This window comes from Emiliania huxleyi (genome assembly GCF_000372725.1).
Source record: "Emiliania huxleyi CCMP1516 unplaced genomic scaffold EMIHUscaffold_61, whole genome shotgun sequence".
NCBI lineage: Eukaryota > Haptophyta > Isochrysidales > Noelaerhabdaceae > Emiliania > Emiliania huxleyi.
In genome coordinates this window covers 463,411-477,517 of record NW_005197426.1, presented here as the reverse complement: position 1 = coordinate 477,517, position 14,107 = coordinate 463,411, and the positions used below count along the sequence as shown (strand labels likewise).

General features: G+C 65.8%; 5 protein-coding genes across 5 annotated transcripts in view; 2 read left to right on the top strand and 3 right to left on the bottom strand.

Annotated features, from left to right (window-relative positions):
• Positions 1–1,255: 1,255 nt before the first annotated feature.
• Positions 1,256–3,081, top strand: EMIHUDRAFT_452413 (hypothetical protein; the record flags this gene model as incomplete). The annotated part of the gene is made up of 4 exons (XM_005764024.1): positions 1,256–1,296; positions 1,371–1,824; positions 1,873–2,301; positions 2,532–3,081. 4 exons carry the CDS (start codon positions 1,256–1,258, stop codon positions 2,598–2,600), a joined length of 993 nt encoding a protein of 330 aa, XP_005764081.1. The 3' UTR covers positions 2,601–3,081.
• Positions 3,072–5,054, bottom strand: EMIHUDRAFT_465047 (hypothetical protein). Its single transcript, XM_005764023.1, has 6 exons — positions 4,494–5,054; positions 4,256–4,427; positions 3,958–4,116; positions 3,733–3,803; positions 3,636–3,659; positions 3,072–3,557 (listed from the first exon to the last, which is right to left on the bottom strand). The coding sequence occupies exons 1-6, from the start codon at positions 4,880–4,882 to the stop codon at positions 3,146–3,148; spliced, it is 1,227 nt and encodes a 408-aa protein (XP_005764080.1). The 5' UTR covers positions 4,883–5,054; the 3' UTR covers positions 3,072–3,145.
• Positions 5,055–5,562: 508 nt separating this feature from the next.
• On the top strand, positions 5,563–7,349 carry EMIHUDRAFT_214527 (hypothetical protein; the record flags this gene model as incomplete). Its single annotated transcript, XM_005764022.1, has 4 exons — positions 5,563–5,581; positions 5,730–5,794; positions 6,585–6,972; positions 7,117–7,349. 4 exons carry the CDS (start codon positions 5,563–5,565, stop codon positions 7,347–7,349), a joined length of 705 nt encoding a protein of 234 aa, XP_005764079.1.
• A 4,415-nt stretch (positions 7,350–11,764) lies between these two features.
• EMIHUDRAFT_214525 (hypothetical protein) lies at positions 11,765–12,890 on the bottom strand (the record flags this gene model as incomplete). Its single annotated transcript, XM_005764021.1, has 4 exons — positions 11,765–11,788; positions 11,980–12,549; positions 12,753–12,791; positions 12,864–12,890. The coding sequence occupies 4 exons, from the start codon at positions 12,888–12,890 to the stop codon at positions 11,765–11,767; spliced, it is 660 nt and encodes a 219-aa protein (XP_005764078.1).
• An 8-nt stretch (positions 12,891–12,898) lies between these two features.
• EMIHUDRAFT_465045 (hypothetical protein) overlaps positions 12,899–14,107 on the bottom strand; it is a 3,859-nt gene continuing 2,650 nt past the window's right edge. The window contains exons 3-6 of the mRNA XM_005764020.1: positions 13,812–13,980; positions 13,660–13,740; positions 13,396–13,578; positions 12,899–13,269 (exon numbers count right to left, since the gene is read on the bottom strand). Coding sequence (XP_005764077.1) covers positions 13,192–13,269; positions 13,396–13,578; positions 13,660–13,740; positions 13,812–13,980 — 511 coding nt within the window. The 3' untranslated portion in view covers positions 12,899–13,191. The remainder of the gene's footprint in view (positions 13,270–13,395; positions 13,579–13,659; positions 13,741–13,811; positions 13,981–14,107) is intronic.

The window sequence follows — 14,107 nt, the reverse complement described above, 5'->3', positions numbered from 1 at the left end:
ACGTGGAGGACGCCTTGGTGCCCAGCTCGGCGAGCATCGTCCGAGCGGCGCGTCGGAGGACGAGGTCGGTGGGTGAGTGGCCGTCCGGCGTCATGGCTTCGGCCCTGCACACGGCACAGACGAGCTGTCCCGGCTCGACCTGGTATTTCGACAAGCCCGCGCACTCGCGGTGGAGCCCGTAGGAGCCGCAGCGTCCACAGATGTACTTGTCGCCTGTGGCACTGCACCCCCCTTGGAGGCACTTGAGCGCCGTCTCGACACGTCCGGCGCCCAGGACCGTCTCGAGGGACGCCTCCCTCCGGCTCACCGACTCGATGACAGCCGGAGCCTTCTCGTCGGCGGCTCGGCCGCATTCGTCACGGCCGGCGTGTACGAAGCCGGCGCCACGCGGCTCGATCTTGGCGCCCAGCCCAAACACAACTCCACAGCCCGCGCATGTCATGCCGCGGCTCTGGCAGTGCTGGACGGCGCCCGAGACCGACGGCTCTCGGTCCTTCGAGCTGGCAGCTGGAGCGGCGTTCGGCACGACGCGCCTCCGCGCCGCTACTGCCTCGTCCGCTGAGGCACGAGCCAGCTTCAAGGCGTCGTCTGGAGAGTTGCCGCCCTCGTCGACCCGCAAGCCCCCAATCGCCTCGGCTAGCGTGGCGTCGCCGTCGGTCGGCGGGGTGGCACCGCCGGTGGCGCTCTGCGCCCGCCACCTCTCCAGCTGCTGCACGGCCGCCTTCCAATCGAAGGAGAAGCGGCCTACGACCCCGGCGCCCGAGGGATCCTCCCGAGTGACGAAGTCGTTGACGAGCCAGTAGTTGGCGAGGTCCGAACTGTTGTACTCCCATGGCGAGCGAGTCGAGCCGTCATAGTAGCTGCACCCGCCGCGCGCGCTGCCGTCCAGGAGCTCGAAGGTACGCAGCTTCCCGCGCACGCCCAAGAGCTCGGCCACTGCGATGGGCCATCCGCCGCGGTCGGGCTCGACCGCCGACGGGTCGAAGGTGGAGGCGACCTGGACGAGGTTGCCTCTCTCCGTCGACTTAGCCTTCGGCCCCGGAGGGCTCCAGAGGAACGAGCCGGCCATCATGACCTGTGGCCGGCCGCAAGGGAGGAGCGCCGGCGTCGCGCCTGACGCCCGGGGAAAAGACAGGATGAGCGTCGGGCGCCGGACTCGACAGCTGACGAATCTCCCCATCTGCTGCATCTCGACTACCCCCTCCCCCCGGGTCTGAGGGCCATCATCGACGGCATAGCGTCCCAATATTGAAAAATGGCGAAGCAGCCGAGACCAGCCTGCGTTTGGTGCGTCCGGTACCACCACGACTCCACTGATCCTCTGACCGCCCGCCTCTGAAAGTCGCTCCCCCACACGCCGCAGGGCGGAGCCCACGCTCGGGGCTCGTCCTGACTGTCGAGGAGAGCAAGGGCCTCGAGTTTGACGACGTCTGCATCTTCGACTTCTTCGCCGACTCCGACAAGGCTTGCACCTGGCCGGTGGTCGGCGCCATCGACGGCGAGGTGGCGCCGGGCGCGACCGCTCCGCACGCCTTCGACACGCTGCGCGATCAGGTGCTGTGCGTGGAGCTCAAGATGCTCTACGTCGCCATGACACGGGCGCGCAAGCGCTGCTTCGTCTACGACTCGTCGACCGAGCGGCGCGCGCCCCTCTTTGGCTACCTCAGCCGCGCGGGCGTCGCCGAGAGCGGGCTCGAGAGCCTCCTCTCCGTGACCAAGACGAAGAGCCGCAAGTCGAGCGCGCAGGACTGGCTGCGCCAGGCCGCCAATCTCGAGCGCAACAAGCTGTGGGCGCACGCCGAGAAGGCGCAGCCTCTCTCACACGTAGCACCCTCACCCACACCACTCACTTCTCATCTTGCGGCCCCCCAGGCGTACCTCAAGGGCGCCGACCGCGCCAGCGCGCTCGTGATGGGCGGAAAGCGCCTCTACTTCGAGGCCAAGGAGGCGAAGGACGCGGCGGCGACGGGCCGACTCCTCCACCTCGCCGCCGTCGCGCTGCTGCAGGGCGCGGCTGCGCAGCCGGAGGGCGCCGCCGCCGACAGGCTGCGCAGCTCGGCGGCGCAGGTGTGGTGTGAGGCGGCGATGACTGCGCCGACGCCGCGCTCCGCGGCAAAGTCCTTCTACACCAAGGCGGCGGAGCTGCTGCGCGACGGCTTTGGCCGCGGCCGCTCTGCGTCGCGGCTGGTCGATGCGCTCAGCTGCTTCGTGAGCGCGGCCGCGCAGGCGGCGCTTGCACCGCTGCCGTCGAGACGCGTGCTTCCTTCAATGCACGCTCCCTTCAATGACGTGGCCTTGGCGGTGTGCCGCGCGCTTTTAGGCGCCACGCGACGCGGTCGGCTGGGCAGCCGCGCTCGCGGCCGCCGACGCCGCCCTCGCCGCGGGCACCGCCGACGAGCGCATCAAGCCGGCGCGGGGACGGCTCTCCTTCCTGGCGGCCAGTGCGCACAAGGCTGCGCGCTCGGGAGGCCCCGACGCGGCGCGGTCTGGCAGCACCGAAGGCGTGACCGGCGTGATGCGGTGAGCCATAGGCCGGGCAAGAGGCGGCGGTGGACGAGGCGGTCAAGATCGTGGCGGCGAGCCTCCGCTGGGGTGCTTAAGGCGGCCCCGAGCATGTGGCAAAAAGCAAGCGGCCTCGGCGACCAGCGCGCCGGCCGGGAGACCGGCGGGTGGGGGGTGGGGAAAGGTGGGGGAAGGTCAGAGGTGGCGGGGCAGAGCTCTTAGCGAGGCCGTCCCGCCGCTAATCTGTGGCCGCTCTCCCCTACCGAGAGGCGTGGGCGAGGCGCGGGGCGGGGCGGCAGAGGACTGTGCACAGCCAGCCATGGCGTGCGCGCGGCAGGTCCGCGTGCGGCCGGCGGATCCGGCGTGGCGCACCGTGTGCGCCGCGCACCACACACGCGCGCATGTGGACACATTTGGGACCGGAAGGTCGGTCGCTCCTCCCTGCCTCCGCGAGTGTTTACCGGCATGTCGGGGACGTGAGGGGTCGGCTCGAACTCCCATGGAGTCTGCCAGTCTCTATATCTCTGCGCACTCTGGGGTTGATGCGCCGTTTCTCTTACTCTTTCCTCTTTTCGTCTCGTGCTCTGGTCGTGGTCCACGGATGGGACAAGGACACTCTCTCTCTCTCTCCGTCGCGCCGCCTCTATTTGACGGCGAGCAGGCAGGCGAGTCCGACGGCGTACGAGAGAGGCACCACCCACCGCGCCACCTCGTCGATGGCGCATGCCACCCGCTGCCACTTTGTGTTGAGGTCCTTCTCGGCCTCGTGCCGGAAGTCGTTTGCGTCGCGCCGCGAGAACTCCGTCGGCGCGTGCGCGCCGGCTCCGCTAACCTCGCGGGTTGGCGCGTCTAGCTCTTCGCCCGTTCCTGTGGACACAACTCGGCGGAGGCCGACGGCCGCCGCCGTTCCTGTGGACACAACTCGGCGGAGGCCGACGGCCGCCGCGCGCCGGCTCGCCCAGCGCAGGCAGCTGGGCAGGAGCGACTCGGAGGTCTTGTAGTAGAGGCCGATGACGATGCACGACTCGACCAGCACCGCCGCGGCGTACGCGAGGCTGGAAGGGGAGGAGGGGGAGGGGGGGGGGGAGTTGACGGGCGGGAGGTATACAGGCCTCGAGTGCGTGTGTGCACACCTGAAGGCGGAGAACTGCGCAAACCTACACAGAGGGTCCGAGGAAGGGTCCGAGAAGGGTCCCGGCAGGAGCGAGTTAGAGAGAGAAGCTCGCGGACCACGTCATCTCGCGCGCAGCCGGAAGCTTTGCCGCGATGACGAAGTCGGATGCCACGGCAGCGAGCAACGCCTAGGGACGGCTCCGAGAGAGCTCAGGAAGCTTGTTCCCCCTCCGCACACCTAAGGAAAAGAAGAAAGGAGGCGGCCGTGATGCCGAGGCCGAGCCGCTCGCCGCACTGGGGCGGGACGCTGAAGCAGAGGAAGCCGATTATGTTTAGCACCACCTGCGGCAGGAGGAGGAATCGGAGGAGCGGGAGAGCGGGAGCGGCAGAGGGGAGGAGGCGGGGTGGAGGGGGTCCGAGGCGCGGGGGCGTGTTGTATTGGAAGGCCTGCAATAAGATGTAGCCACGGGTGTACGGCTGCCAAGCTCGCTGGAAGACGACCTGCGGATCGGACACGCGAGCGAGCAGCGTGCGAGGAGGTGCGAGAGGACACGTGTCCTTGACCGTCTGCGCTGTGCCGAGAGTAGCCGAGAGTAGGCTTCCCCGAGCGTGCGTATCTGTGAGCGTGTGTGCAGCACACCTCGTAGAGGAGGACGGGCCAGTCATTCTCTGGGTCGCCAGGGTAGGGCGGGTAGACGTTCTCGCGGCAGCTGACACGCTCGAGCGAGAACTCTTGGAAGGACTCCCCCGCCGTCTCGGAGCCTCCGATGCTGAAGCCGGCGTCCATCTTGACGGGGCGGAGGTAGAGGCCGCTATTCACACAACCGCATCGTGAGGCTATCGCCGTGTCGCGCCTCTCCAGCGCTCCTCGGTCGGGCCTGAAGCTCCAGCTGCCGAACTCCATCGTGCATCCCAGCTCGTCAAACGGGAAGCTGTCGAGTCCGACGAACTTGCAAGTGGGGCGGAGGTGGCCGGGCCGTGACCAGAAGACGGTGCCGTCGCTCGAAACGCTCGCGAAGGCGCTGGAGAGCGAGGTCTGCATCGACTCGCCCTGGTTCCACAGGGTCATGTCCGGCGTCCAAATCTCGGACGTCTCGCCCGCGCCAGTGCCGTCACCGACCCACAGCTGCAGTGTTGTGAGCCCGCCATACTGCGAGGCGTTCCACACCAGCCGCGGGTCGTGCCACCGCAGACGATACCACACGATCATGTCCGTGGCGTGGTTCACGACGTCGACGGAGTGGACACGGTGGAAGTTGATGCCCATCTCGACCTCCAAGCCCGACCGCTCCGGCCCGTCAGCCTGCGCCGCCTCCCAAGCAACCTCCCACGGGAAAACGCCTTTGTCGTACGAGGCGAGGAGCGCCGACCGCAGGCGGCCGGAGGCGCCGTTTTTGGCGGTAGGCGCGGCGGTGGCCGCGGTGAACAGGATCAGCGGGCTCATCTCAAAAGGCGATCGCAAGCCAGTGACTTGCGACGCCGCTGAGTTTTTCTTTTTTAAGAATCTTCCTGTTGGGGGGTAAACCCTGCCCCTAGAACCCCAGGTAAGGTCCAGGTGCATCCGTCAAATGACCAAAATCACCCCGTTTTTGCCCATTTTCGGTCATCCGTCAAAATATCTGAAGATCCCAATATAGGATTCTCCCCAAACCTTGCTCAGCTGATCCAGCCTGGGGGGAAGGCCAGCCCTGGGCAAAGAAACCAGTACCTCATCAGGCTTCCCTGAGCGTCACAGCTCGGTGATCGCGCCGGCCGGACACCACTGTGACGGCCGTTCCGGGCATTTGAACGCGACCTTCGGGGGCAAAGACATGGGCTCTATGGCTCAGACTGGACTCCTCTTGGTCCCTTCTGATGCCCTAGGCCATACCTGGGCCTTACCTGGGGTTCTAGGGGCCGGGCAGGGTTTGCCCCCCCCAACTGGCCCGAAGAACCTTAAGTCGATAAATGACGATCGCAGTTCTTTGTGCGAGACACGCCGTGATATTTGTTTTTCTTTTTAGAGATCTCGACAAAATTATGCAAAAGATTTGCGATGGCCTGTGACGTCGATGACGGTTTCCTCTCACCGTCTCGGAGTCTTGTGTTGTCTCATGTCTCTCGAGGTTCTCGAGGTGGATATCCTTTGGCCGCGTTGGGTAGCGAGGATTGGTGTGACGCGATCCATGGAACATGGAAAGTGCCGCGCGCGGCAGAGCCTCTCTGCTCGCCGCTGCGCCTGCCACAGCTTCTGTCGCCACCCGCCCTCCCCTGCGACCGAGGTGGGGGTCGTGGCGTGCAGGACGCCGCGCCTTGTTTGCACTCTGTCCTTCACAGGTCGCCTCTGGCGCCTGTACGGCGCACTAGCCCGTCACGCCAAGCGCTAGGGCAATGTGCGATGATGATCGAGAGCGTAGAGCACATCGTGCGAATTACCCGGATGTGGGCTCTCTCATGCCCTGTGATGTACGTACACACGTACCGGTCGTTCGAACCATGTGGAATGAGAGGATCCGCCGATGCCTTCAGAGGGAACGCACGAGAAAAGGAAAGAATGGGAGGACGGCTAGTGTACCATCGCAAAATTCTTTTTCAGCACGGAAGCGGGCATGGACACGGTCGCGGCCTTCTCTGACTCGGCGCAGGACGAGGAGCTGGTCGCGGCCTCCTTCGAAGCGGTGGCAGCGGCGGAGGTGCGGGCTACAGCCGAGCGAGATAGGGCTGCAGCGGACGCGCTCGCAGCACAACAGTTGGCGGTGGCGGTGGCTGCTGCTGTTGGGCGTTGGCAGCAGCCGCAGCCGCCGCCGCAGCCGCAGCCGCCGCCGCCGCCGCCGCCGCCGCCGCCGCCGCCGCCGCCGCCGCCGCCGCCGCCGCCGCCGCCGCAGGCGCAGCCGCAGCTGCAGCCGCAGCTGCAGCACGACGGCGGCGAGGCGCTGGCGGTGGAGATGGAGGTGGAGTGGGTCAGGGCTGAGCCGCTGCTGGGCGGAGAGGAGGGGGATGAGGCGGCGGATGATGTGGCGGTGGCGGTTGAGTGCGAGCTGCTCAGCTCCTCCTCCGAGCCGGAGGCGGAGGAGTGGACCTGCGGAGAAAGGCCGCGCAAGCGGACAAAGGTCCGGGGCAGGGCGCGGCGCGGCAGCCACGTCGCCGTTGCGTTCTCCGTCAGCAATGACGGGCGGGTGGGCGTGCGCTTGCGCGTGGGCCCGCCTCCGAGCCGCTCCGGGGCCGGCTCGGACGCGTGGCTGGCGAGGCGCGCCAAGGACCGGGCTCTCCTCCCTCCCGGTTGGACGGTGGAGGAGCGGCACGCGGCGGCGAGGTCATACCGCGTCTTCTTTGGACCAAACGGAGAGTACGCGGAGTCGCTTCCGCAGGCGTGGCGCGGTGGCCGCGCGAACCGCAAGGCCCGCCCCGCCGCCGCCGCCACCACCACCTCTCGCCTCCCTGCCCGCGGCGGCGGCGGCGGCGGCGAGGATGGCCCGCGCGACCGTCTGCTCGAACGGCTGGACGATCTCACCCCGCCCCGAGGAGACGCCGCCCAGCAGCTCGCGCGGCCGCGCCGGCCAAGCGCAATCAAGCCGCGGTTCATGCGGCTGCTGGGCGCGGCGGTGGAGGCCGGTGGCGGGAGTCGTAATGGTGAGGACGCCGCGGCGGCGACTACTCACGTTGCCGCGGCGCCGGAGGCGGTGGGCAGCGAGGCGGTGGGCAGCGAGGCGGTGAGCAGCGAAATGGTGAGTAGCGAGGTGGAGGACGCGGACTAGAATTACTCATTGCGCACACTGCACTCTCCGCGCTCTCTGAGACGCTTTGCATCCCTGTTGCATCCTTTCCCCCAGTGCACGCCGTGGCCGTTGCGACCGTGACGCGCAAGACCCATGACATCTCAGTCGCCTTTGATCGGACACATAGAGCATGCCCGGAGCTCGGATAGTGAGAGGTGAGCTCTTGTTATCCGGTGCCGCGAGCATGTCCGCGACGCGCGAGCGCGGAGTGGCCCCCCCGCGGGGCCGCGCAGTTTTATGTGTTGCTTCACACTACGCGCGGCTGCTTTACCTCCCCCCATCACATCATCTTTTTCTATTTTAATTGTAATATTGATGTGAACACACCATCACCAGCCCGTGCACGCACAATGGGCCAGGCCTCTGCCGTGCCACGGTCGCGCACTGCAGCACCTCCCCCTGTCCACGGGCGCAGTCCGAAACTCAGCGAGAGTGAGCGGAAGCTCACACAGCAGCCACGCGCAGCGCGCAGCGGGCACTCACAGAGGGCCGGGCAGCATGCCGGGCGGTGGCGGTTCTCTCGCTCTCTCAAGGTGGTTCTAACTAGCTACAGGGAGGAGGCAGGATCCTCCGCATCGACCATGAGCTCGGTTGCTCAGCTCGCTCGCCTCGTGCTGCCTCTAGACAACCCAGCCACGTTGGGTCGGCAAACGCCGCGCAAAGGAGCCACATGCGTCCCACGCGTCGGGGCGCCGACGCGGAGTAGAGGCAACAGGCTAGCCCGCGGGCATAGCATTGCTCATCCAGGCCCGATGGATTCGCGAGTCCGGCGACACCAACGGTGATCGTGGACCAACGTGCGGTGAGTCGGGTGCGCACGAGAAGGACTCTGGCACGGTCTCAAGCGAGAGGATCTGAGAGACGTTGACGGCCTCGAGGCTCCCATCATCGTGGCGCAAGATAAGCACCAGGTCTGCCATATGTCGGTGGATCGGACGATTCGAGGTCAGCAAATTCGCGGGCGACATTACACCTGTGTCGAAAGGGGAAGGACTTGGCGTTTCGCAAATTTCGTTCCCTTCTGGAGATCGCCCGGATATCACTATCGCTATCACCGTGATCTCCCGCGGGATGCCCCGATTACTCAATTGTAATTCCGTTTCGCTCTCAAGTCGGCCCGAGAACACGTGTCCGGGACGTGTCGTGGAGGGAGGATCGGAGCAAGCACAAGGTCCAAGCAGGAGGGGGGGGAGGGGGGGGGGGGGGCGTCCAAATGCAGCCCTTGGAGTGCCCGCTGGAGTCCACAAATGCAGCCCTTGGCGGACGGAGTTGAAGCGGCTTGCGTGATTCCTGAGAAACCAAACGCGGAAGGCTCGCGCGTCGCGTGTAGTGTGACAACATGTTGCATGTGTATCTGCAATCGTCTTAGTGACTAGTATCACGTAAGATCTGCGCGCTCCTCTCCTGCGAGCACTGCGCAAAGCTGCGACAAACAAGGGGAGGCGCCTGAGCTTGAGCGTTGAGCAGTGGGACTGGGGCAGTGCACTCCCTCTCTTCTGCATGGACACGCCACGACACAATGACGTGTGAGTTGTTAGAGTTGTTTGGTATTGAAAATCTCGCCACGACACTGCCGGATTCGAACATGGCATTACGACCCGACGCTTTCCCACACACACATGCTCTCACACCCCGCCGCACACCGCGCGGGCTGATCGACTCCAACAAGCTCCTCATTGTGCAGCTGAGCCACTAAACGGCCCGCCGTGCAGAGGCCAGCGAGCCCCCCGATACCTCACTGCCCCGGCTCCCACGCCTCGATCTTCTTGGGCAGCAGCTGGTCCGACAGGTCCTCCCCGTGGCCAAGGCAGCCGCTTTCACCCTTGCCCCACGTGAAGACAGCGCCATCGTCGATGATGGCGGTGCTGTGCAACATTCCAGCCGACACAGCGACGACGCGCTGGCCAGCAAAGGCCTCGATTTTCTTCGGCAGCCGCTGGCGCTGCTGGTCGCCGTGGCCCAGCTTGCCAAAGCCTCCACCGCCCCAGCTCCAGACAGCGCCGTCGGCGGTGAGGGCGAGGTTGTGCGCATGTCCAGCAGACACAGCGACGACGCGCGGCCCAACAAAGGCCTCGACTTTCTTCGGCAGCCGCTGGTTCTGCGGATCGCCGTGGCCCAGCCGGCCCCAGGCTCCATTGCCCCAGCTCCAGACGGCGCCGTCCACGGTGATGGCAAGGCTGTGAGCATCTCCAGCGGACACAGCGACGACGCGCTGGCCAGCAAAGGCCTCGACCTTCTTGGGCAGCAGCTGCAGCTGCTGGTCGCCGTGGCCAAGCTCGCCCCAGTCTCCACGGCCCCAGCTCCAGACGGCGCCGTCGGCGGTGAGGGCGAGGCTGTGGAAGCCTCCAGCCGACACAGCGACGACGCGCGGCCCAACAAAGGCCTCGACTTTCTTCGGCAGCAGCCGGTTCTGCTCGTCGCCGTGGCCCAGCTGGCCTGAGGCTCCAAAGCCCCAGCTCCAGACGCTGCCGTCGGCGGTGATGGCGAGGCTGTGGGCTGCTCCAGCCGACAAAGCGACAACGGGCTGGCCGACAAAGGCCTCGACCTTCTTTGGCTGCAGCTGATTCTGCTGGTCGCCGTGGCCCAAGCAGCCAAAGGCTTCATCGCCCCAGCTCCAGACCGCGCTGTCGGCGGTGAGGGCGAGGCTGTGGCACTCTCCAACCGACACGCTCACGGCGTGCTCGCCGCCCAGCGTAGAAGAAGGGAGGCGGGTTGGCGTGTTGAGCCGCGTCACGCCCTCGCCGTGACCGAGGAGCGATGGACTGTAGGACGGCGCTGAGCCGCACGACGAGAGCCGCCCCTCGCCGTCGATGAAGACGCTGTGCTGCCAGCCTGCGGCCGCCCTCGCCGGCGGGTTGGCCTCGCGCAGCAGCGCAGCGAAACACAGCCACCGCACGGCGCAGCCCTCGCCCTCTGGCTGCGCCGGCAGCTCGAAGCCGCGCTCTTGCGCCCACAAGCGGATGGCGTCCAGCGCAAGCGAGGCGTGGAAGAGCAGCGAGACGGCCGCGACGCGAGCGATGCCGGCGGGGTCGCAGCGAGAGAGGGCGCGCACGAGGAGGTCCGTGGGGAGGTCGAGGAGGCGGGCGGGCGGCGGCGTGCTTGGCGAGGGAACGGCGGTAGCGGCGGGGGCGAGGCAGCGCGAGCGGCGCTGCGGGGCAGACATCGCGAGAAAAAGAAATACAGCCACGCGGGGCTTGGGTTGACCGTTTTCTTTCTTTCTTTCTTTGGAAGCGGGGAAGAGGGTGGACCGAGGACTACGGCTTTCGAGCAGCTCCGGGGTCGTCTCCTGCGTCCTGGTCCGCGTGGGAGCGCGATTTCATTCACGCGGAATAACGTGGGTGAGTGGACATGTGCAGGGAGGTTATTAGTCCCGCTATGGATATGTAAGAGCCACTAATGCAATTGTCGGCCACCTTATGCACATCCATGCCCACGGTTCGTAGGACGTCGCTGAGACGTCGTGTATTTTGGTGCCGTGTCAAGCCGAGTGGAGGCTCAGTGATGCGTCACGCATACGCCTCGCTTTACGCGTGCGGACAGAAAGCACGATCGGTGATTTCAAATGTGCTGCGTATTATGCGCACGTCTTCTGTCCCGATCGTTACCACCGACCTTCTGGCCGCTACGCACCACACACCACGCATCTGTTTTATGTAAGCTTTGCCAGAGAGGCTCGCTCTCGGGCCGCTACGCACGGTGTATTACGCACAGGTCTTATGCAGTGGGATCGTAAATCGGGGCTGGGTGAGCCTATGACCGACGCATTACGCACATGCTCTACGCTCTCGACCGTGAACGGCGGCGGAGAGGGGGTTACGCCTCATGTATTACGCACACGTCTGACGCATCGGTCGCCATGGGTGTCGTTTGGAGCTTACGTCCCACGTATTACGCACACGCACGACGGATTTGACTGAGAAGTGGCGGCCAGCAAGGGTTACGCCTCACGTATTACGCACACGTCTGACGCATCGGTCGCCATGGGTGTCGGGGGGAGCTTACGTCCCATGTATTACGCACACGCACGACGGATTTGACTGAGAAGTGGCGGCCAGCAAGGGTTACGCCTCACGTATTATGCATACGTCTGACGCATCCGCCCCACCTAACCCCTAACCCCTAACCCCTAACCCCTAACCCCTAACCCCTAACCCCTAACCCCTAACCCTAACTTCGCGCTGCCGCTAGGGCTGCCATAAGCTGGCTAGGGTTGTATGTGCGCTGGTAACAACAGACTCGGGCATAGCCCTCGACAGCCACCCCCTAACCCCCCCACCCCCCCCCTTTATGTGCGCGCACTGGCGCTGCCGCTCGGGCTGCCATAAGTTGGCGCTGCCGCTAGGGCTGCTGCACAATCATGAGCCTGTCTCCAAACACCTCTCCGACGCGCTCGACTATAGTCCAAATTGGACGATGGACTATATGTCGGGACGGCGGCCATTTGCTCAGGCGTCAGAATGCTGAGCTCGTACACTGGCAGCTCCGCAGAGGTTGAGGACGGCGGCGGCGGCGGTGGCGGCGCGGTGAGATCGCTGGTGTCCCTGCCCGCCTCCCTGCGGGCGTAGAAGAGCGCCGCCTCCTCGGCGGTGGCGAAGAGGCCGAGGCGGACTTGCTTGCCGCCGTCCCTCACCTTCAGCTCGTACTTCTGGCTGCCTTGCTGCTTCGGGCGGTAGGGCCGGTAGCAGACGCCTTTGTAGCCGGTGTTGCTGCTGCTACTGGCGGTGAGGGTGAGGCCCTCCCTCTCCGCCTGCCGTATCGCCTCGGCGCCAGCGGGAATGGGAGCGGGGCGGGGCTGCAGCAGCTTGGCGGCGTCGGCGCGGCCGTACTCTGACTGAGCGTAGGCGGTGGCCGCCTCTTCGGCGGTGTCGAAGTAGCCGAGGCGGACATGCTTGTCGCCATCCCGCACCTGCACCTGGAACTTCTTTCTGCTGGTGCTGCGGCTGTAGCCGAGGAAGACATGCTGGCCGCCAGCCTTCACCTTCGCCTGGAACTTCTTATTGCCGCGGATGTAGGACACGTTCTTGTAGCCAGTCGTGCTGTTCTTGGCGACGGCTGGGATCAGCATAACGCCCTCTGACGACGCGGTCCGAGGCGGGGCCATGATGCAGCGGACGCACGTAGAATTTCGCGAGTTTGACAATTGGGATTCGATTTGGATTGAGCAAGGCAGCGCGGGAGCCTGAAATCATTGGCCAGGCAATCGTCTCGCGGGCGTTTTGGCGAGTGCAGAAACATAATGCGTATACGTAGTACGTCAGCGCCTCCAGGCTGTGGCGCCAGGAGGGGGTACGTATGCGGATACATGATACGTCATGCGTAACGCGGTCGTCGATGGGCCTGAATTGGTAAAATTATGCTGCGTAAGTGCGGGGCAGTGCCAACATTGAAGTATTCTGTGCTGTTTTCGAAGGAAAATATGCGCTGTGAGCAGGTCCGGGGTGAGGGCCGGCCTTCATATCTGCTGTATTTTGATAACTGCGCCTGTCTACGCACCAGGTTACGCACCCGAAACCAGAGCATAAGGCGATGCGTATTCATTTTGTGGGTTGGGCATATCCATAGCGGGACTGATCACGATTGCATGTGCATGCACATGCACATGCACACATGCATTTGCCCAGAGGGGGGGCGCGCACCGGGGCACACACACCCAATCTGCATCCTCTCACCTCGCTGCACGTGTGAAAGGTGACCCGTGGACAGCATGAAAAGTTGTAGAAGGGGGGGCTCTCAAGAGCGTAGCAGGCCGATAACTCGCCGCGCACCCAGCCTGGCCGGGCGCCCCTCCCTGCACTAACCCCCCCCTCGGGGCACCTCCGCTCTACGCCTGCGCCAGAGCCTCGGCGAGCAGCGACCGCGACGCCTTGACCTCCGAGACGAGCTTGCTGATCGCTTGCGCCTGCGGCGGTGGCGGAGGGACAGGGTCGGGAACGCGCCCGCTCTCCTCCGGTGGCTTTGCCCTCCGTACAAGGCAATGACTCGTGTGGGGGCGAGGGGGGGGAGAGACGGATCGCCGCGTGCGCGCCTGCCGGCCGAGCTCGCCCGACGCGCCGGCGAGGCTCGCGCCGCCAGGCGCGGGGGCGGCGAGGGGCGGCGCGGCTTTGCCGGCGGCGGCCACCGCCCGCAGCTGCGGGCGGAGGGCGGCGACGCGCTGCTGCAACCTGCCGAGCGCGGCGTGCTGCGCTCGCTCGGCTGGCGCGAGAGGCACCTGCGGCCACAGGCCATATGGGAGATATAGGGAGATATAGGAGATATGGGGAGATATGGGGAGATATGGCGCGAGAGGTACCTGCGGCCACAGGCCATATGGGAGATATAGGGAGATATAGGGAGATATAGGAGATATGGGGAGATATGGCGCGAGAGGCACCTGCGGCCACAGGCCATATGGGAGATATAGGGAGATATAGGAGATATGGGGAGATATGGCGCGAGAGGCACCTGCGGCCACAGGCCCGGCGAGCGTAGCAGGTTGCGCAGCAGCGCCGCACGCGCCTCGAGGTTGGACTGCAGTGCCGCGGCGTACAGCGCCTTTTGCGTCGCAGCCTCGAGCGCCTCGCGCACCGCCGCCAGCCCACCAGCCTCCTTGTGCGAGGAGCTTGCTGCGGCGCTGGCCGCGGCGGCCGAGGGCGGCGATGCGGCGAGGTGCTGCGCGCGCGCCTCGACCTCCGCCGCGAGGGAAACGGCTTGGCGCAACGCGCCCGCGCCGAGCACCTCTGCCGCCTCGGCCAGGCTCT

Bases quoted from the DNA above. Each gene is read 5' to 3' on its own strand.
- EMIHUDRAFT_465047 (XM_005764023.1), bottom strand. From the start codon at position 4,882: ATGGGCATCAACTTCCACCGTGTCCACTCCGTCGACGTCGTGAACCAC. The intron at 3,660-3,732 runs GTCCGCGAGCTT...CCCTCTGTGTAG, and splicing joins GCTGCGCGCGAGATGACGTG to GTTTGCGCAGTTCTCCGCCT. The intron at 3,558-3,635 runs GTGTGCACACAC...CTCCCCTTCCAG, and splicing joins GCGCAGTTCTCCGCCTTCAG to CCTCGCGTACGCCGCGGCGG.